Source organism: Doryrhamphus excisus, chromosome 22, assembly GCF_030265055.1.
Source record: "Doryrhamphus excisus isolate RoL2022-K1 chromosome 22, RoL_Dexc_1.0, whole genome shotgun sequence".
NCBI classification, from domain to species: domain Eukaryota; kingdom Metazoa; phylum Chordata; class Actinopteri; order Syngnathiformes; family Syngnathidae; genus Doryrhamphus; species Doryrhamphus excisus.
Genome location: NC_080487.1, coordinates 11,454,098 through 11,475,171, shown reverse-complemented (window position 1 = coordinate 11,475,171; position 21,074 = coordinate 11,454,098). Strand labels below are relative to the sequence as shown.

Sequence of the window (21,074 nt, the reverse complement as noted above, 5' to 3'; positions counted from 1 at the left end):
AGCCCACCGGTGTAGGTGGAGCTGAGTGGAGGTGGGGGTCACTGCTCTTCTGTGTGTGTGTAGATGGGAGCTCTGCTGAAACAAAGACGTGTGTGGAGCTGCCCCAAAAAAAAAGACCAGAAGTTCACCAAGAGTGGATTTTGACAAGGCCAAATTTTGTAAGTAGACACACTTAGGAATCTATTAGGATTATTCAGGACCGTTTTTCAAGAATCTACTGTAAGTATGTTTATTTTCTTATATCTCATATCTCTCAATTGTAATTGAATGGGAAGAAATGTATTGTATTCATGACACACATGAACTTGACAGTTTTTCACAGCTTCATACTTTGAGTATATTATCCCATTTCAGTGTTTTCATATTGTTTTTAATTGTTAAAACATTCTCTTTAATTAGCGTACAATAGCAAAGCTACACTAAAGCAGCCACAATTGTTCTGCATGACCTAAATTGTCCCATTTGAAATTGGCATTTTTTAAAATCCTACATATTTAACATTGATGCATATCTTTTACTTTAAGATTTATATTTGAAGTACTAGATTTCAATTAAAAATGTGTGTATTTCAATCGATACTCCAACACACAGTATTCCCATGCAGCAAAACATGCTTGTGTGTTTTTAATGTTTTAAGGCAGGGCTCTCAAACTCAATTTACCTGGGGGCCACTGGAGCTAGGGTCTGGGTGAGGCTGGGCCACATCAGATACCCCCCCCCAAAAAAAACACATTTATTAAAAACATAAAAATGAATAACCTTTGCTTTGGTTCCGATTTTCTACAAGAAAAGCTCTGATAAAACATTCCACTGTTCTCAAATATCTTACTTTTTATTTTTCTACACAAAATAAAATGAAAAATAAATAAACAAATCAAGAATAAAGAAAATCAATCAATCAGTAATAAATAAATAAATATAATAATAAAACGGCAAATAATTAAAAATTAAGAAACCACAAAAAATTTTCAGATTAAAATGAACAAAGCATTATTAGAGCCCTGTAGACATGACAAAACACGACTATAGTCACATTTATACTCTTTATTTACAACATATTGCGCAACTGCAGGGTCTTGAGACACATGCTAACTCGCAAACTAGAGAGCTAGCGACCTAAACGGTAGCCTCCAAGTTATTTCCTTTAAACTTAAATAGCCAAAAACTTACCACTTCCACACGGATAGGGAGGATAACTATTAACAGTTATTTAACCTTTAACATGAACATGAATCAAGCGTAATAATTTTTTCTGGGTACATGATACCATACAGCATCCATATCAAACTTGCGCGGGCCGCACTAACATTAAACTTTCATATCAAGGCGGGGGCCTCAAATCAGTGTCCTGCGGGCCACATTTGGCCCGTGGGCCGCGTGTTTGAGACCCCTGTTTTAACCACCCCCTTGTAGGAGGAAGCCACACGCCCTCAATTTTGTCCTACTTTTTCCATACTTAGCATGTCGAATGTGCTCAAATTTGTTCGGCTTCTCCGGGTTAAAGCTTGGCTACTCTTACCTGTTTGGGTCACGACCTCTGACCCTAGAAGACAAGGAAGCCGTGTCGAAAGTCAAAAAGAACGGAAACATCTGACAAGGAACTTTTTTTTTTTTAATGCTTTTGAAATCCCCTCTGGATGCTTTTCTACACTATTTTCTATGCTCAGGTATTTCAGATTGCATAAGTTGCTGCTGTTCCTTGTACTGGTGGGTAATTTTTGGATTTTTGTATGAAGCTCATCCAAAAGAGGTTTGCTCTGTAATTATACTCCAGGCATTTTCTAACCTGCCAAACCATTAAAAAAAAAACAAAAAAAAAACAGCATGGTTATGGATTTGTTTTCTATTTCCAGGTTCACTGCATCCCACTAGTAGAGAAAGGATAGGGAGAGTCGGCATGAGCACAATCTTAAACATGAATATTTTTGTATTTTTCTGTTATAGCCAATCCTTATGTTTTTTTTTTTTTTTTTTTTTTTTTACAGGCATTCCAACATGCTCTCTAATATCCACCATCATTGCTGCCTTGCCACTGTACTGCTACTGCTGCTGCTTTTTCAAGGTTGGTTTCTGCTTTTCTCGTGCATGTATTGTTATGAAGTCACTTTTTGTTAGCTTATGAGGAATATTTTTTTAATTATATTTATTAATTTTTTTTAATGAGGAATATTTTGACTGTTTTGCTGTAGTGACTTCTGGGAATGTGTAAAAAAAAAAAAGGAAGGGGGGGTGCAAATGTTTTTTGTCAGCCTGAGTTTTTGTAATTAGAAATATAATATAAGCCATTTGCCATAATTATCATTGTTTTCTGCTACAGTAAACCTCGGATATATTGGACTCGGATATATCGGAAATTCGCTCACAACGGACAGATAAAAAAGAACCGATTTTTCTGTAATGCATTTCCAATAAAAATTTGGATGGCCGCATCGTGGCGCTCCGATTCGCCGAATCGTGACAGGCCGCTATATGACGTCATTTTTAGCGTTTGCAGCGTTGCCTGCGCGCCCAGGTACATTGGAAACATAGTCAAGGAAGTGCCTTTTTATAACGGATAAAATCCGATTTACGCATATACCGGATATAAATCCGATATATGTGTAAAACGGACATTTTCCGGTATACGCATATAACGGATTTCGCTTATATCGGACAAAACCAGTGGGAACAATTGAATCCGATACATCCGAGGTTTACTGTATATCTAAAAGTCATTATTCCATACAAAATATATATTTTTTAATATTATTGAGTGTCTGACACATAATTGGATTATTCTTTAATCCAATTAATAAATAATGAAAACCAAAACACTGGGATGTAGAACTGCTTAAATGTGTTTCCTCCTTCAAAATAAGTACTAAAAATGCGTCGTTCGGTCTGTCTTTTTCTTTGGAGAGTATCAGTATTTGCCCCAGGCGGGAGGTGGGAGGGCAATATCTTTGAAAACGACGGTTTTAGCACCATCTGCAGTATTTATTGCATGGCATTTTTTAAGACTTTGAACTTGAGCAAAGCAGACTGTTAAGACTCTTCTCGTTTCTTAAAAGAAAGACATCCACTCAATCCCTCCATATCAGACTTAAGTGGAATAGTTCTCATATCTCCAGTGATTTAGATTAATTTATGTACTTATCCGTGCTTTAATGATTAAAGTGGTCATATATTTGTTATGAAAAGGGTTAATATTAGGGATTTTGTGCTCAAAGCTGCTATATTTTTTTTACTGTTTTCTGCAATTGAATTCTACCTGTTTTCTTCATAAGATTTATGGCTGAAGAGTACATTTGGAAGGCATGTATAACTATAAATCTCTGTAGAAACATCCAAACTAGTGTTGCCGACGGGCATGAAGAAGTTCAAATGGATAGTTCCCTTCTGCCCTGTATACACATCTCAGTCCGGCCTAAAGGACTTTATCTCCAAGGCCTCTAACATGTAATGTCCCTCTGATGTACCCGTTCCTGATCCTATCCATCCCGGTCACTCCCAATGAGGACCTCAGCCTCCTCATCTCTGCTACCTCCGACTAGCATGTAATGTCCCTCTGATATACTTGTTCCTGATCCTATCCATCATGGTCACTCCCAATGAGGACCTCAGCCTCTTCATCTCTGCTATCTCCGGCTAACATGTAATGTCCCTCTGATGTACTCCTTCCTCATCCTATCCATCCTGGTCACTCCCAATGAGAACCTCAGCATCCTCCTCTCTGCTACCTTCGGCTAACATGTAATGTCCCTCTGATGTACTCGTTCCTGATCCTATCCATCCTGGTCACTCCCAATGAGAACCTCAGCATCCTCCTCTCTGCTACCTCCGGCTAACATGTAATGTCACTCTGATGTACTCGTTCCTGATCCTATCCATCCTGGTCACTCCCAATGAGAACCTCAGCATCCTCATCTCTGCTACCTCCGGCTAACATGTAATGTCCCTCTGATGTACTTGTTCCTGATCCTATCCATCATGGTCACTCCCAATGAGAACCTCAGCATCCTCGTCCCTGCTACCTCCGGCTAACATGTAATGTCCCTCTGATGTACTCGTTCCTGATCCTATCCATCATGGTCACTCCCAATGAGAACCTCAGCATCCTCATCCCTGCTACCTCCGGCTAACATGTCATGTTCCTCTGATGTACTCGTTCCTGATCCTATCCATCCTGGTCACTCCCAATGACAACCTCAGCATCCTCATCTCTGCTACATCCGGCTAACATGTAATGTCCCTCTGATGTACTCGTTCCTGATCCTATCCATCCTGGTCACTCCCAATGAGAACCTCTGCATCCTCATCTCTGCTACCTCTAGCGACCATGTAATGTCCCTCTGATGTACTCCTTCCTGATCCTATCCATCATGGTCACTCCCAATGAGAACCGCAGCATCCTCTTCTCTGCTACCTCCGGCTAACATGTAATGTCCCTCTGATGTACTCCTTCCTGATCCTATCCATCCTGGTCACTCCCAATGAGAACCTCAGCACCCTCATCTCTGCTACCTCCAGTTCTGCTTCCTGTCTTTTCTTCAGTGGGACTGTCCCTAGACCAAACAACATTGCCTACAATGTGAAAATTGTCCAATCTTTTCAAAAAGGTAAATATAATATTATATATATATATTATATATATATATAAATATTATATATATATATATAATATAATATTTTTCAGCAAAACGAAACCCTGAAATTAGAAAAAGCATTTTTGATATTTAATAAGTTAGTTATGAAGAACATCCCTATGTAAAACACTGAGGCTAAAAAAAAACAACACATACGAGTAGACACTTTCTTTGTATTCAAATAGAAAAACAAAGCCAGAACGCGGGTCAAATTCCCCGGCAATACCACCAGCGTTACCAAGGACAACAGGGTATGTTCACATGGCTCCTGAACAGGAAGTCACATGTCTGGCCTTCTCTCTCTCTCTCTCTCTCGCTCCTCTTTGGGTCGTCTTTCCAAGTGAACAAGCCGGAAGAATGGCTCTCTTCACATGTCCACTCACATTAGCGTTGGATCGTCTATTATCCTCTGGTAGGAGGGTCAATGAGGGAGTCTGTCAGTAAAACCGTCTTTTGGAACGGCGTCTCCAAATCGTTTTGTGGATGTCTCAACTGTTTTTGTGTTAGATGGTTAACTGCTGTGAAAAAGTATGTCAGTGTAGTTTTTTAAATTATTATTATTATTATTGGTGCAATGAACTAGAACAGGGGTGGGCAAACTACGGCCCGGGGGCCACATCCGGCCCGCCAAGTGTTTGAATACAGCCCGCCCAATCTTTCCAAAGTATTTCATTTAAACTCAACATACAACCTTTTGATGGTTTTATCAATTTCGTTTTTTGACATGGTCTGTTGTTTACAAAGTGCTCCTGAAAAAAGGGACACAAGCACATAATAATAATAATAATAATAATAATAATAATTATTATTATTATTAGATTATAATTATTAGAACTATTATGATTATTATAATTATTATATTAATGCTAATTATTATATTAATTATATATAATATTATTGTTATATTTGCATATTTTACATAATAATAATATAATAATTATTTTAATTTTATTGTAATTATTATAATATTTTATTATTTTTAAAAATATTTAAATATAAACATAAAATAATAAATAATAATAGCAGATTGCATGACAATTTTACAGATACAATAATACCAGGTGGACTGTTATGTGTAAAATATATAGTCTGCCCCCCCCCCCCCCGAAATTTTGTCATATCAATGTGGCCCGCGAGTCAAAAAGTTTGCCCACCCCTGAACTAGAATAAACGAAAAAAACTGAGGTACCACAGTACTTATTGGATCCGCAATCTGACCTACATGTTATCTTCTAGTTCAGCAGGGTGTCTCAGTGCAGGAGATCCACACCAGCCACGAGAACATCAAGAAGATCAACTCGGCAGCAGAGAGTAATGTATTTCAAAATGTCCCAAATGTTCCCGGGATCTCTTAAGGCAGTGTTTTTTTTGGGAGAGGTGTTGGGGCTACCATGAACACTTTTAGACGCCAGAGTTCATTCAAGAAAATATTCAAGTTTTGATATTGATATTACCATGGCGGCACGGTGGTCGAGTGGTTAGCGCACAGGCCTTACATCTAGGAGACCGGAGTTCAATTCCACCCTCGGGTGAACCGGGTACTCCGGTTTCCTCCCACATTCCAAAAACATGCTAGGTTAATTAGCGACTCCAAATTGTCCATAGGTATGAATGTGAGTGTGAATGGTTGTTTGTCTATATGTGCCCTGTGATTGGCTGGCCACCAGTCCAGGGTGTACCCCGCCTCTCGCCCCAAGACAGCTGGGATAGGCTCCAACACCCCCGCAACCCTCGTGAGGAAAAAGCGGTAAAATGAATGAATGATATGACTATGGCGACACGGTGGACGAGTGGTTGGCGCGCAGACCTCACAGCAAGGAGACTAGGGTTCAATTCCACCCTCGGCCATCTCTGTGTGGAGTTTTTCATGTTCTCCTCGTGCATGCGTGGGTTTTTCCCGGGTACTCCGGTTTCCTCCCACATTCCAAAAACATGCTAGGTTAATTAGCGACTCCAAATTGTCCATAGGTATGAATGTGAGTGTGAATGGTTGTTTGTCTATATGTGCCCTGTGATTGGTTGGCCACCAGTCCAGGATGAAGACAGCTGGGATAGGCTCCAGCACCCCCTGCGACTACGGTCGGTTAGTGAAAATGGTTAGTGATACATGCATACTGTAAATGAGAAAAATGTCATCTCCACAAGGGGGCGCTGCAAATACAGTTTGGGAACCACTCTCTTAAGAGGTTTTAAGAACGACAAACAAAACGCCAATCAACCAACAATAATTGTCTCTTTTTATGATCTTGGTCCACTGGAAGTGATGCAGTGCTCGGGGGCCATGGACATCCTCTTCCTCATGGACGCTTCTTACAGCGTGGGAAAGGGAAGCTTTGAGCGCTCCAAACATTACGCCATCAAACTCTGCGAAGCCCTCGACATCGGGCCGGGAAAGGTTTGATTCCCTGAGTTACTCATGAACTAATGAGTAGTTACTGAGGAGTTGTACCGTTCACGTGACTGTACCCCCTCCCGCTTCCCTCATCCAGGTGCGTGTTGGACTCATCCAGTTTGGCTCAGTCCCTCGGTTGGAGTTCGCATTGGATTCTTACACCAGTAAACGCAAGCTGATGATGAGGGTGAAGAAGATTTCTTACAGGTGCGTCTTCACTCTTCACTCATCAATCACATTTGACATGTTCAGATTGACACACTCAGACATAATTGATCGATCGATCGATTGATTGATGATGTCTTTGTGCTTTGTTTACTTGTAGTCAAGCCAAAACTGGTCCCATTTTGAGGGGGCATGTTTTTCCTTCTTTTCCATCACTGGTACCCTACCTAGTCTTCTTTTAAAATAGAATAGCTTTATACAAGGTATACTGACATTTTAATTCATTGGTACACTTCTGTGGGGGCATGATTTTCCTTTTCCACCACTGCTACCCTTTTGTGGGGGCATGTTTTTCCTTTTCATCATTGGTACCCTTTTGTGGGGGCATGTTTTTCCTTTTCCACCACTGGTACCCTTTTGTGGGGGCATGTTTTTCCTTTTCCACCACTGGTACCCTTTTGTGGGGGCATGTTTTTCCTTTTCCACCACTGGTACCCTTCTGTGGGGGCATGTTTTTTCCTTTTCCACCACTGGTACCCTTCTGTGGGGGCATGTTTTTTCCCTTTTCATCGTTGGTACCCTTCTGTGGGGGCATGTTTTTCATTTTCCACCACCGGTACCCTTCTGTGGGGGCATGTGTTTCCTTTTCCCACCACTGGTACCCTTCTGTGGGGGCATGTTTTTTCCTTTTCCAGCACTGGCACCCTTTCGTGGGGGCATATTTATTCCTTTTCATCATTGGTACCCTTTTGTGGGGGCATGTTTTTCCTTTTCCACCACTGGTACCCTACTGTGGGGGCATTTTTTTCCTTTTCCCACCACTGGTACCCTTCTGTGGGGGCACGTTTTTTTTTTCATCATTGGTACCCTTCTGTGGGGGCATGTCTTTTCCTTTCCACCACTGGTACCCTTCTGTGGGGGCATGTTTTTTCCCTTTTCATCGTTGGTACCCTTCTGTGGGGGCATGTTTTTCCTTTTCCACCACTGGTACCCTTCTGTGGGGGCAATTTTTTTTGTCTTTTCCACCACTGGTACCCTTCTGTGGGGGGATTTTTTTCTTCTTTTCCACCACTGGTACCCTTCTGTGGGGGCATGTTGTTGTTGAACTCCAAATTGTACCACTTTTTGTTCAGCTTTGTCGTTGTCACCATAGAAGATACTTGTTATTGAAATGATGCAATATCCTGTAATATTGTCATGTATTGTAAAATCTATTAACTTCTGCTGACACACGTCTTTATATTTGATTTTAAATGCATATTATGAGCCTTTAGGTGAGGTAAAGTCTCTCAACACACCGGCAAGCTAACACACTGACAACATGAATTAGTGATGTATTCTGCCTGTCAATCACCGCCGCTGTCTGCGTTACATTTGTTTGTATTTTGTCCACAGGGGCGGCAGCACCCAGACCGGCCTGGCTCTGAAGTACGTGCTCAGAAAAGGCTTCCCAGGCGGCCGCAACTCCTCCGCCGCGGCCCGTGTCGTCATCCTGCTATCAGACGGGATGTCGCAGGGCAACGGCGTACAGGCGGCCGCAGTGCAGCTCAAAAAGGAAGGCGTTGTGTTATTCGCTGTTGGCCTGCGCTACCCAAGGTGTAGTATGTCTGGTGACTATTGGCGAAAATACGTCATTCGTTTAACCTTCATCTTCTGCTGTCTAGGTGGGAGGAGCTTCACACCCTGGCCAGCGAGCCAATGGAGAGCCACGTTTTCTTTGCTGAGCATTTCCACGATGCTGTCAATGGCTTGTACACGACGCTTAGCACCATCTCGCTGTGCAATGCCACGCCTGCAGGTAGAACACGAGCAAAATACCAAATACAGTTCAGCACTTTGTTTGTGTGCACTTTGCTCACCAAATATTACTGACATCTAGTGGCCGGTGTAGAGTATTACACATCATCACAATGTATTTTAATGCGTCTTCATTCATTCATTCATTTTTACCGCTTATCCTCACGAGGGTCGCGGGGAGTGCTGGAGCCTATCCTAGCTGTCTTCTTCAGGCGCGAGGCGGGGTACACCCTGGACTGGTGGCCAGCCAATCACAGGGCACATATAGACAAACAACCATTCACACTCACATTCATACCTATGGACAATTTGGAGTCGCTAATTAACCTAGCATGTTTTTGGCCGAGGGTGGAATCGAACCCTGGACTGGTCACCACCCAATCGCAGAACTTGCAAAGCATTTTTTTTTTTTTTACAATACATGTTTGCAGTACGTCCTTAAAAACAGCAGGTAGCAGAGATGACTATGCTGAGGTTCTCATTGGGAGTGACCAGGATGGATAGGATCAGGAACGAGTCGACGACCGGGTTGGATGGAGGTGATTTATTTGCTGAAGGGGAAAAGCCCAAAGAGAAAGAAGTCAGCAGAAAAACTAGCGTTTTTGTAAACCCAAAACGGAGATGCCTGAGCGGGGAATCGAACCCGGGGTGCCATAGTTGTGAGGCCTGAACGCTAACCACTTTGTTAGCATTTTTTTTTACAATACATGTTTGCAGTACGTCCTTAAAAACAGCAGGTAGCAGAGATGAGGATGCTAAGGTTCTCATTGGGAGTGACCATGATGGATAGGATCAGGAACGAGTCGACAACAGGGTTGGATGGAGGTGATTTATTTGCTGAAGGGGAAAAGCCCAAAGAGAAAGAAGTCAGCAGAAAAACTAGCGTTTTTGCAAACCCAAAACGGAGATGCCTGAGCGGGGAATCGAACATGGGTGCTGTAAGTGTGAGGCCTGAACGCTAACCACTTTGTTAGCATTTTTTTTTTTTACAATACATGTTTGCAGTACGTCCTTAAAAACAGCAGGTAGCAGAGATGAGGATGCTCAGGTTCTCATTGGGAGTGACCAGGATGGATAGGATCAGGAACGAGTCGACGACAGGGTTGGATGGAGGTGATTTATTTGCTGAAGGGGAAAAGCCCAAAGAGAAAGAAGTCAGCAGAAAAACTAGCGTTTTTGCCAACCCAAAACGGAGATGCCTGAGCGGGGAATAGAACCTGGGTGCCATAGGTGTGAGGCCTGAACGCTAACCACTGTGCAGCCCCAAAGACCATATATAAAGACCACATATAAAACAAATTGTTTCGTGGCTGTAAAGTCAATTTCCTGGTCTATGGTTATCATCACAATTGCAATTTGAATGTACTCAACAACATCTACGCAGTAGGTCCTTAAACAGCAGAGAACATGCAAACTCCGCACAGAGATGGCCGAGGGTGGAATCGAACCCTGGACTGGTCGCCACCCAATCGCAGAATTTTTTTTTTTTTTTACAATACATGTTTGCAGTACGTCCTTAAAAACAGCAGGTAGCAGAGATGAGGATGCTGAGGTTCTCATTGGGAGTGACCAGGATGGATAGGATCAGGAACGAGTAGACGACAAGCCCAAAGAGAAAGAAGTCAGCAGAAAAACTAGCGCTTTTGCAAACCCAAAACGGAGATGCCTGAGCGGGGAATCGAACCTGAGTGCCATAGGTGTGAGGGCTGAACGCTAACCACTGTGCAGCCCCAAAGACCATATATAAAGACCACATATAAAACAAATGTGGCGGCATTGTGGACAATTACAATTTGAATGTCCTTAAACAGCAGAGAACATGCAAACCCCGCACAGAGATAGCCGAGGGTGGAATTGAACCTGGGTCTACTAGCCGTGAGGTCTGCGCGCTAACCACTCATCCACCGCGCAGCCTCTTAATTTGCTTAAATATACATATTTTTTTAAAACAAATTTTCTATTGCATGATTCTCTCCCTGTGGTCCTCTTCCCAAAAGGCTGCCACGTGGAGGCGTTTCCCTGCGTGAGAAAGACACTGGAGACGGTGAAGGAGCTGCAGGGGAATTTTATGTGTTGGAAAGGCTCCAAGGGGTACTTCCCACACACTTCTCTGTGTCCGTACTACAGGCAAGTCAACATGCTAAAAGCATTGTGTGTTTTGAAATGTGAAATCAACAGTAAATAATATTTGACAGGTACAAAAAGGCCTACAAGGGGCATGCAACCGTCTGCCATCGAACCATCTGTCCTGGTATGTTTTTGTCTTACACTCATTATCTTTTTTTTTTAATTCTTTCATTCTTATTCTCCATCCAGATCCCTGTGACTCCCAGCCATGTCTGAACGGAGGAACATGTGTCTCAGAAGATGCTGACACCTACAGTTGTGTGTGTCCACCTGGCTATGGAGGAGACCCTCATTGTGGTTAGTGCACTGATACACACATATAATGGACAAAAATATTCATGGAAAACTAATAAGTTATAAAAACATTAAAAAAAAAGAGGCAACATAATGGGACGCACCTATTCTTCTAATAAAGCCTTCTGTTTTTTTGAGTGAGAGGCTTAAAGAGGTGATGATGTAACTCTCCAATAGAGTGGAGCACATTTGGTATAGTTTTTGACCAATCACAGGGCACATATAGACAAACAACCATTCACACTCAAATTCATACCTATGGACAATTTGGGAGGAAACCCACGCACATGCAAGGAGAACGTAAAGAATGTAAACTCAGAGATGCCTGAGCGGGGAATCGAACCTGGGTGCCATAGGTGTGAGGCCTGAACGCTAACCACTTCACCACTGTGCAGCCCCAAAGACCATATATATATATATATATATATAAAGACCACATATAAAACAAATTGTTTCGTCGCTGTAAAGTCAACTTCCTGGTCTATGGTTATCATCACAACTATGTGGTGGCATTGTGGACAATTGCAATTTGAATGTACTCAACAACATCGACGCCCAACAGAGAATGTTTACAAACTAACTTTTCTGACTAACTAACTAGATTTTCTACCGCGTATCGTCGCAGCGGGTGCTGGAGCCTATCCCAGTTGTCTTCGGGCGAGAGGCGGAGTACACCCTGGACTGGTGGCCAGCCAATCACAGGGCACATATAGACAAACAACCATTCACACTCACATTCATACCTATGGACAATTTGGAGTCGCTAATTAACCTAGCATGTTTTTGGAATGTGGGAGGAAACCGGAGTACCCGGAGAAAACCCGGCCAGAGATGGCCGAGGGTGGAATCGAACTCGGGTCTCCTAGCTGTGTGGCCTGCGCGCTAACCACTCAGTCCATAATACAGTCATTAAGTTTCAAAAAATCATAAATTAATTAATTGATCGCTGTCTTGTGGTTGACTATAGCCTATTATTAGTCAAATCAAATATTGCAATACATTCATTCATTCATTTTTTCCCTCTTATCCTCACGAGGAACGCAGGGGTGCTGGAGCCTATCCCAGCTGTCTTTGGGTGAGAGGCGGGGTACCAGCCTCACCAGCCAATCGCAGGGCACATATAGACAAACAACCATTCACACTCACATTCATACCTATGGACAATTTGGAGTCAATTAGCCAATTAACTTAGCATGTTTTTGGAATGTGGGAGGAAACTGGAGTACCTGGAGAAAACCCACGCATGCACGGGGAGAACATGGGTGGGATTGAACTCAGTTCTCCTATTTGTGCGCTAACCACTCAACCACCGTGCAGCCTCGTATGTAACATATAGTATGTTGAAAAAGCCTTTTTTTTGGTTGAGAACTGATATTTTGCTGAAACTTGCCTATGTTGTACAACTGATTACTAAAGAACGGAAAAAGGTAGAAGCTAATTTTTTTTTCAGATGAAAGATGAAGCCCAAGAACGCACGTGATTATCAGTCAAAATAATAAAAAATGGCCGATATCGAGAGTGGTAGGCAATTATAGCAGGCAATTATTGAGTTAATTACCTGTGTTTTTATCTACTTGTATACTTAGAATACACAAAAAAGAAGAGCCGTGTGTTCATGTCTCATATAAGGATGTTGAATAAAGGGAAAAATTCCCATTTCCATGGCTGACCCCCCCCCTGTCCTTCCATAGCTCCTGCTTTGTCACTGGATTGTTCAGTGGACCTTCTTTTCCTGTTGGAGGGCTCTGCCAGGCTCCCTTTGGAGAACTTCCTGCGCCTCAAGTCCTTTTTGATGCGCTTCCTGCAGACCGTCATCGGCTCCGACACGCCCAGCAGAGTCGGCCTGGCCGTGTTTGGCGGAGACACTCAAGTCTCCGCGCGGGTGGGCGAGTTCCGAGGCAATCTGAAGGGTCTCTTTAACGCCGTGGATGCTCTGGAGCTCGTGGGCGGCGAGACCAAGACGGGCCAGGCGCTTCGGTATGTCGCGCGCAACGGTTTCGTGAGCGCGCCGGTGTTCGCCGACGTCAGCGACGACCTCCCGCGTGTCGTGGTGTTGCTCACTGGCACGCGGTCTGCCGACGAGGTGGTGGAGAATTCCAAGTACGCACAAGACAGGGAGATCTTCCTTATCGCTGTGGGACCGGAAAACCTGAAGGGGCACCTCAATAACATCACAGGAAACCCTCAAAGGACTCTGACCTATGCGTCTCCAGGCGGGCTGGGTGCCAAAATCCCAGAACTCAAGGCCAAGATCTGCAGTGTGGACACACAAGGTGGTTTTTGGTGCAGAACTGGATAAGTAGACCCCCATTTTCCATAACTTTCCATAACTATCCTTGTTTCCTAAGGTTGCCTTGGACAAGCGGTTGACCTGGTCCTCGCCCTGGACGCCTCAGGCGGCGTCAGCCGCAGCAACTTCGCCACCCTGCGCGACTTTGCCCGCGGCCTCACCGTCCAATTCGACGTCAACCGCGACTTGGCCCAGATTGCGTTGGTCACCTACGGCCGCAAAGCCGCCACCGTCTTCACCCTGGACGCCCACCAAACGGGCTCCGCCATCCTCAACGCAGCGGGCCAGGCGAGTTACATCGGCGGAGTGGCGTCGACGGGCACCGCTCTGCTCCACGTGTACTCCGACGTCCTCACGGCGGCCAGGGGCGCGCGGGTCGGCGTCAACAAGGCTGTCGTCGTGGTGACCGACGGTTCCGGCAGCGACGACGCTTTTGTCCCGGCGCAGAAGCTACGAAACGACGGTGTGTCGCTGTTTGTCGTCGGCATCGGCGACGTGCAAAAGGACAGGCTGCTGCACATCGCCGGGCGCGAGGAGCACATGATCTCGGTGCCGTCTTACGAGGACCTCAAGTACTTTGAGGATGTCCTGGTCCAGATGTTATGTTCAGGTGATAAAAATCAGCAATATTAATGTATATAACAGGGGTGCTCACACTTTTTCAGCATGCGAGCTACTTTTAAAATGACCGAGTCAAAATGATCTACCCACTACAAAAATGCAAAACATCTATTTATTTTCAAATGTATTGAGGATTATTTGTACGTACAATGTATGTTGATGTACCTTACATAACCAAATGAGCCAATATTGCAAAACACACATAATTAACTATTAACATTTTTTGTAATTACCTGAGTTTACTTTGATGACTTGCACTGAATTGAATCAGCCAGGGATGCATAGTCCGGACAGTAGCTGCTGATAGCCAGCCTCAAGCACACTTCCAAATGTTTATCAGTCATGGATAATATCCGTATCACAATATCCGTATAATATTCCATATCCGTATGGAAGTGATATGTTTTTTGCCTTTTTACTTGGTCCAGTTTTTGCCTTTTTACTTGGTCCAGCTCCTTCACTCATTTTAGTGACCATAAACTTTAGCGAGGGCTTAAAATCTGACGCAATTCGCCGACTAGCTTAGCACTTTGCATCGTTGTTTACGCATGAGCGTTGACCTAAAGGTCAAAATTCAGTTGTCATCTGACTGGTTGTCCTGTATGTCAATCAAGTAACGGGGATGGATGATAGGCTGACATCGTAAGTTCTGCTGCACTTAGAGACGTTGTTTGATTTGATTGGTCACCCGAAGGGCAACATTCAGTTGTCATCTGAATGGCTGCCCTGTATATCAATCAAGTGACGGCATTGATGCTGGGATGATATTTTTTTAATGTCACGCCGCGATCGACCAGTACCACCTCCGCGATCGACCGGTAGCTCGCGATCGACTTAATGAGCACCCCTGGTATATAAGATATTTTAACAATTTTTATCCATTTTTTTTACCAGAAGTGAAAAAGCCTGTCGACCTTTGCAAGCCCAACCCTTGCATGAACAACGGAGTGTGTCTTCCATCAGGAGGACATTTTTACTGTCAGTGTCAAGGCTTTGAAGGACCTCACTGCGAAACACGTCAGTTAGCGCCTTTTTTTTTTCACTTCATTCGTGGTTTACCCTTTTTTTTATTCTTTCATACGACAAATTCATTCATTCATTTTCTACCGCTTTTCCTCACGAGGGTCGCGGGGGGTGCTGGAGCCTATCCCAGCTGTCTTCGGGCGTAAGGCGGGGTACACCCTAGACTGGTGGCCAGCCAATCACAGGGCACACATAGACAAACAACCATTCACACTCACATTTATACCTATGGACAATTTGGAGTCGCCAATTAACCTAGCATGTTTTTGGAATGTGGGAGGAAACCGGAGTACCCGGAGAAAACCCACACATGCACGGGGAGAACATGCAAACTCCACACAGAGATGCCCGAGGGTGGAATTGAACCCTGGTCTCCTAGCTGTGAGGTCTGTGCCATACGACAAATTACATCATTTAATTTTGAATGCGGTGAAGCTTTTCTGACGGAAAACAAAAGGCTTTTAAAAAAAATATTCAGTAACTTTCTAATCCAGTGTTTTTCACGGCACGTTTTTTTTTTTTACATTGGAAAAATCTTGCGGCACACCACTAACCAAAAATGTTACAAAATATCACCACGACCTCACTCGTGCATCAAAAAGTCCATCAGAGGAACAAGGTAGGTGTTGCCAAACGCACCAATATTACATTGCTCTGCCAGTCTTTACACCACAGACACTCCACAGTAGCCATGTTTTTTACATGACCACTTTTTCTCTTTCCGAATGATCTTTCGGGAAACAATGGTATCATCCATAGAAATTAATATTGCAATCTCTTGTCTACATGCGGCGTGAAAATCAAACCAGAATAGTCAACAGGGCATGCCCAGTAAAACGTAAACACCAACATCACGTGATACCGGCTTCCCCGAGTTTTTCTTCCACTTGTTGGAATAACTCCGTATTGACAGTTTTTCGTCTCTCCAGTCTGAATGAAAAACAAACTTTGCTTAGCAGTCCAGTGCCGATTGCTAGCCTCCATTTTTAAAAGTGAAGAACGTCTGGATCTGCGTGTTAACGTCATATCTGAGCATGCGCTGAAAGAACGCACCCGGGATCAATTTAAAAAGGAAAAGATCAAATTAAATCTTGCTAATATTTTATAATTAAACTCAGGACATGTTTTATATAGATATATATTTTCTTTTTTTCATAAAACTGGACTTGTGAATGGCGTATAGAAGGGTTTAGATTCTGTTCCACAGATGGCGCTAATGCACACGAAAGCAGCTTGCCAACCGCCAATAAACAACAGAAGAAGAAAAACACCACGAAGAAGAACGTAGTCTGACAACTTTCCGATTGAGCGGGTACAAGATACCTCAATCGGATCGGTTAAACTTTAACCGATCAGGGGTCGGGAACCTTTTTGGCTAAGAGAGCCATGAAGGCCAGATATTTTAAAATGTGTATCTGTGAGAGCCATATACATTTTGAATGCAATAAAATGTGTGCATTTTTATGTAAGACCAACAGTTTTAGATATAATGGGCTCTACTTATGTAGACCAGGCACACTACCCCACGCCAATGGGGTGTGGCCAGCATACTTTCGTGAGCAGCGCAGTGTCTAATAATAAATCAAATACTTGCTGCCATTAATGCAACTTCTGCTGCTGCATAGTTTTGAACCGTATTCAGTATATTTCATTCTTTTGGCCATCTTCACCAGAAGGCTTGGTTCTGCAGCTTTAGCTATTTGACTAAAGGAGGAAAGTTTACATTTACATGTTTTTTTGACATCTCAATGACCAAGGTAGACTACAGCATTACCCAGTAATAATCAAGTTTTGGTGTTTGACCTGGAAAATATCATCAGGAAAGATAGATATCTGCAATATGCCGTATTGCAGCAGAATATAGATGGACGACTTAAAATTCATAAGAAAGTTGTTGATTTTGAATATTATTTTTAACAGTCATTTCTGTGATGGTTTACTTTAAAATGTCAGCAAAAATGCATTTTTATTGTGGTAAGAAATGCCTGAGAGCCAGATACAGTCATCAAAAGAGCCCTACCTGGCTCCCGAGCCATAGGTTCCCTACCTCTGGGTTAAAGCAATATTCCATCCATGTTCAATTCTTTCGGTTTGAGCAACTATACCAAATGCAATTGGAATATTTGTGTCCATATATTCATGGCTATTGACATAATATTTGCAAATGATTAAGTGATATTGGATAATTCCTCACGGCACACCTGACGGTTTTGATTCAAATTTAATATGACAGAAAATGAAGTGATAGTTTTTTCATTTTTTTCTTATAAGTAGCACCATCAACCTATACTTTTTATCACGAGAACCCTCAGTATTTATACTTCTTTTAATTGCTTCTACTTTTTTTTTCCTTGTAGGAAATACCAGATCTTCATCTAGAGGAGATGTTGTGAGACCCGTTGGTCTGAAGAAGAGCAGAAGGCAGAGGAAGAGTAACCGGGAGCTCCTTCACTACTATAAACTGCACCGCAGGAGACACGCAGCCTAAAAGTACACACTTTTTGCAGTATAACAGAAACGTATTTGCCCAGTATGAACACTTGCAGGTGAACAAGTCAGTAGTTTTTTCTTTTTAGTGTCATTTTCTCATTTCAAACCATGTTTATAGTAGCCATATTATCATATTATGTACGATACTTATGTTGTTTCCTGTGTTATACCTATTACTTAATTTACGTAATGGGAGGAGCTTTATAATGGGGGGATTTACACTTATCACTATTTTACATAAGACACACTGAGATCAATATGAAAATATGACATTTGTAAAACCACAATTCATTTTCCAGCTCTTATTTTGCACCTATTAGGGCTGACGATTGATTTAAATATTTAATCGTGATTAATCAAATTTTTGTATATAGTTAACTCATAATCACATTTAATCGCGGATGGGAAACAATTTGATTTTGGAATTGAGGGCCATTATGTTATTAAAAAATAATATACAATTAGAAAGTTTTTACATTTTTAAAGGGGAACTGCACTTTTTGGGGAATTTTACCCATTATTTACAATTCTTATGTGAAACATTAATACATATTTCTTTCACTTTGCTGTGCATGATAACGCCATCAATATGAAAATATGACATTTGTAAAACCACAATTCATTTTCCAGCTCTTATTTTGGACCTATTAGGGCTGACAGTTGATTAAAATATTTAATCGTGATTAATCAATTTTTTTTGTATATAATTAACTCATAACCACATTTAATCACGGATGGGAAAAAATTTGATACACAACTACAAATTTTATGTAAAGGGATGTCAATTTTGGAATTGAGCGCCATTATGTTAAAAAAAAAAATACAGTTTTTACATTTTTAAAGGGGAACTGCACTTTTTGGGGAATTTTACCCATTATTTACAATCCTTATGTGAAACATGAATACATATTTCTTTCACTTTGCTGTGCATGATAACGCCATCAATATGAAAATATGACATTTGTAAAACCACAATTCATTTTCCAGCTCTTATTTTGGACCTATTAGGGCTGACGATTAATTGAAATATTTAATCGTGATTAATCCAATTTTTTGTATATAGTTAACTCATGATCACATTTAATCGCAAATGGGAAACAATTTGATACAACTAAAAATTCTATGTAAAGGGATGTAAATTTTGGAATTGAGCGCCATTATGTTATTAAAAAAAATATACAGTTTTTACATTTTTAAAGGGGGAACTGCACTTTTTGGGGAATTTTACCCATTATTTACAATTCTTATGTGAATCATTAATACATATTTCTTTCACTTTGCTGTGCATTATAACTCCATCAATATGAAAATATGACATTTGTAAAACCACAATTCATTTTCCAGCTCTTATTTTGGACCTATTAGGGCTGATGATTGATTAAAATATTTAATCGTGATTAATCAAATTTTTTGTATATAGTTAACTCATAATCACATTTAATCGCAGCTCGGAAACAATTTGATACAACTAAAAATTCTATGTAAAGGGATGTAAATTTTGGAATTGAGGGCCATTATGTTATTAAAAAAAATAATATACAATTAGAAATCCTATAGTTTTTACATTTTTAAAGGGGAACTGCACTTTTTGGGGAATTTTACTCATTATTTACAATTCTTATGTGAATCATGAATACATATTTCTTTCACTTTGCTGTGCATTATAACGCCATCAATATGAAAATATGACATTTGTAAAACCACAATTCATTTTCCAGCTCTTATTTTGGACCTATTAGGGCTGACGATTAATTGAAATATTTAATCGTGATTAATCCAATTTTTTGTATATAGTTAACTCTTAATCACATTTAATCACGGATGGGGAAAAAAACTACAAATTTTATGTAAAGTAAAGGGATGTCAATTTTGGAATTGAGGGCCATTATGTTATTAAAAAATATATATACAATTAGAAATTCTACAGTTTTTACATTTTTAAAGGAGAACTGCACTTTTTGGGGAATTTTACTCATTATTTACAATTCTTATGTGAATAATTAATACATATTTCTTTCACTTTGCTGTGCATGATAATGCCATCAATATGAAAATATGACATTTGTAAAACCACAATTCATTTTCCAGCTCTTATTTTGTACCATTAGGGCTGATGATTGATTAAAATATTTAATCGTGATTAATCAAATTTTTTGTATATAGTTAACTCATAATCACATTTAATCGCGAATGGGGAACAATTTGATACACAACTAAAAATTTTATGTAAAGGATGTCAATTTTGAAATTGAGCGCCATTATGTTATTAAAAAAATAATATACAATTAAAAATTCTACAGTTTTTACATTTTTAAAGGGGAACTGCACTTTTACAATCCTTATATGAAACATGAATACATATTTCTTTCACTTTGCTATGCATTATAACGCCAGAATACGAGTTAATATAAGCTAGCTAACAATGTATGTCAATGGGACAACACCTAAGCCCTTTATCGTTTCATATACTGCGATCATGCATGGACGAGTACATTGATAACATGTAATACTTTACAGTATTTTGCCTTATTACTGTCCATTACTGTCTCATTTTATATCCATAACTCGTTCCTGTTTCCGACAACCAAACTTTATTATTTGGTTGAAACGTTTATGTTGACATCAATTCAAAAAACGTGAAACCTGTTTAGTCAGTACATTTTTATTTGAATAAAAAGTGCATTTTCTTTAGCTAGCAAACGTATCTATAAAGGCTGAATAAGTGGTGTAAATATAATATGTACATCTTGGCTACCAGCGTATGTCGAACCAAGCTACAACTACAATTCCCAGAATGCTTTGCCCCATCAGTGGTTTCAAACTTTATGATGCTTTTTTCAGTGTTCAAAGAAGAAGAATAAAGAAGTCGACTGGCCGGAATGCTACTGCATTTAAACGCCCTCCATTTTTTTTGGGGGGGGGGGGGGGGCTCTTTTCCAGTAGTTCGAAAAGGTATTAATTTTAATAATAGTAAGTGCTGTTTCTACTAATGCGTACAGTTTGGTTCGATTCCCACAGGATGTTGGGAACTAACTTTTTAGTAGTGCAGGTGCTGTGTTTCCGCCATTGTTGTTGTTGTTTTGGTTTACAGTGGAAACACAAGCCAGACCAGTACCAGGGGAAAAAACCGTACCACAAACTGGAGCGATTCAGTTCTCTTCTTTTCTACGTGGTGGACTTCCTTTCCCATTCCTGGAATAACAAAAAAAAAAAAAATCAAACCTTTAAAAGAACAGGAAGAAAAATGGCG

General features: G+C 41.1%; 2 protein-coding genes across 7 annotated transcripts in view; one reads left to right on the top strand and one right to left on the bottom strand.

Moving 5' to 3' along the window:
* The first annotated feature begins 32 nt into the window (after positions 1 to 32).
* On the top strand, positions 33 to 20,716 carry vwa2 (von Willebrand factor A domain containing 2). 3 transcript variants are annotated; one of them, XM_058062698.1, is made up of 14 exons: positions 33 to 158; positions 1,986 to 2,062; positions 5,862 to 5,936; positions 6,887 to 7,020; positions 7,115 to 7,224; positions 8,578 to 8,778; positions 8,847 to 8,980; positions 10,977 to 11,106; positions 11,175 to 11,230; positions 11,296 to 11,403; positions 13,092 to 13,673; positions 13,749 to 14,300; positions 15,206 to 15,328; positions 17,692 to 20,716. In XM_058062698.1, exons 2-14 carry the CDS (start codon positions 1,996 to 1,998, stop codon positions 17,820 to 17,822), a joined length of 2,403 nt encoding a protein of 800 aa, XP_057918681.1. In that variant the 5' UTR covers positions 33 to 158; positions 1,986 to 1,995; the 3' UTR covers positions 17,823 to 20,716. The 3 variants fall into 3 exon arrangements, with proteins under 3 accessions (XP_057918681.1, XP_057918680.1, XP_057918678.1); XM_058062697.1 differs by lacking the exon at positions 33 to 158 and having other exon boundaries at positions 1,992 to 2,062; positions 5,862 to 7,020; XM_058062695.1 differs by lacking the exons at positions 33 to 158; positions 1,986 to 2,062 and having other exon boundaries at positions 5,785 to 7,020.
* afap1l2 (actin filament associated protein 1-like 2) overlaps positions 20,113 to 21,074 on the bottom strand; it is a 35,284-nt gene continuing 34,322 nt past the window's right edge. Inside the window, exon 20 of one of the 4 annotated variants that reach the window (XM_058062691.1) lies at positions 20,113 to 21,016. In XM_058062691.1, the coding sequence (XP_057918674.1) occupies positions 20,990 to 21,016 (27 nt within the window). In that variant the 3' untranslated portion in view covers positions 20,113 to 20,989. The remainder of the gene's footprint in view (positions 21,017 to 21,074) is intronic. The other 3 variants (XM_058062692.1, XM_058062693.1, XM_058062694.1) reach the window with 3 other exon arrangements.

What these genes read in the sequence shown, in the direction of transcription:
- vwa2 (XM_058062697.1), top strand. Translation starts at nt 6,733, where the DNA reads ATGCATACTGTAAATGAGAAAAATGTCATCTCCACAAGGGGGCGCTGC. An exon ending in GTGCAATGCCACGCCTGCAG is followed by an intron (nt 8,981 to 10,976) that starts GTAGAACACGAG and finishes TCTTCCCAAAAG; the next exon opens with GCTGCCACGTGGAGGCGTTT. An exon ending in AGGACCTCACTGCGAAACAC is followed by an intron (nt 15,329 to 17,691) that starts GTCAGTTAGCGC and finishes TTTTCCTTGTAG; the next exon opens with GAAATACCAGATCTTCATCT.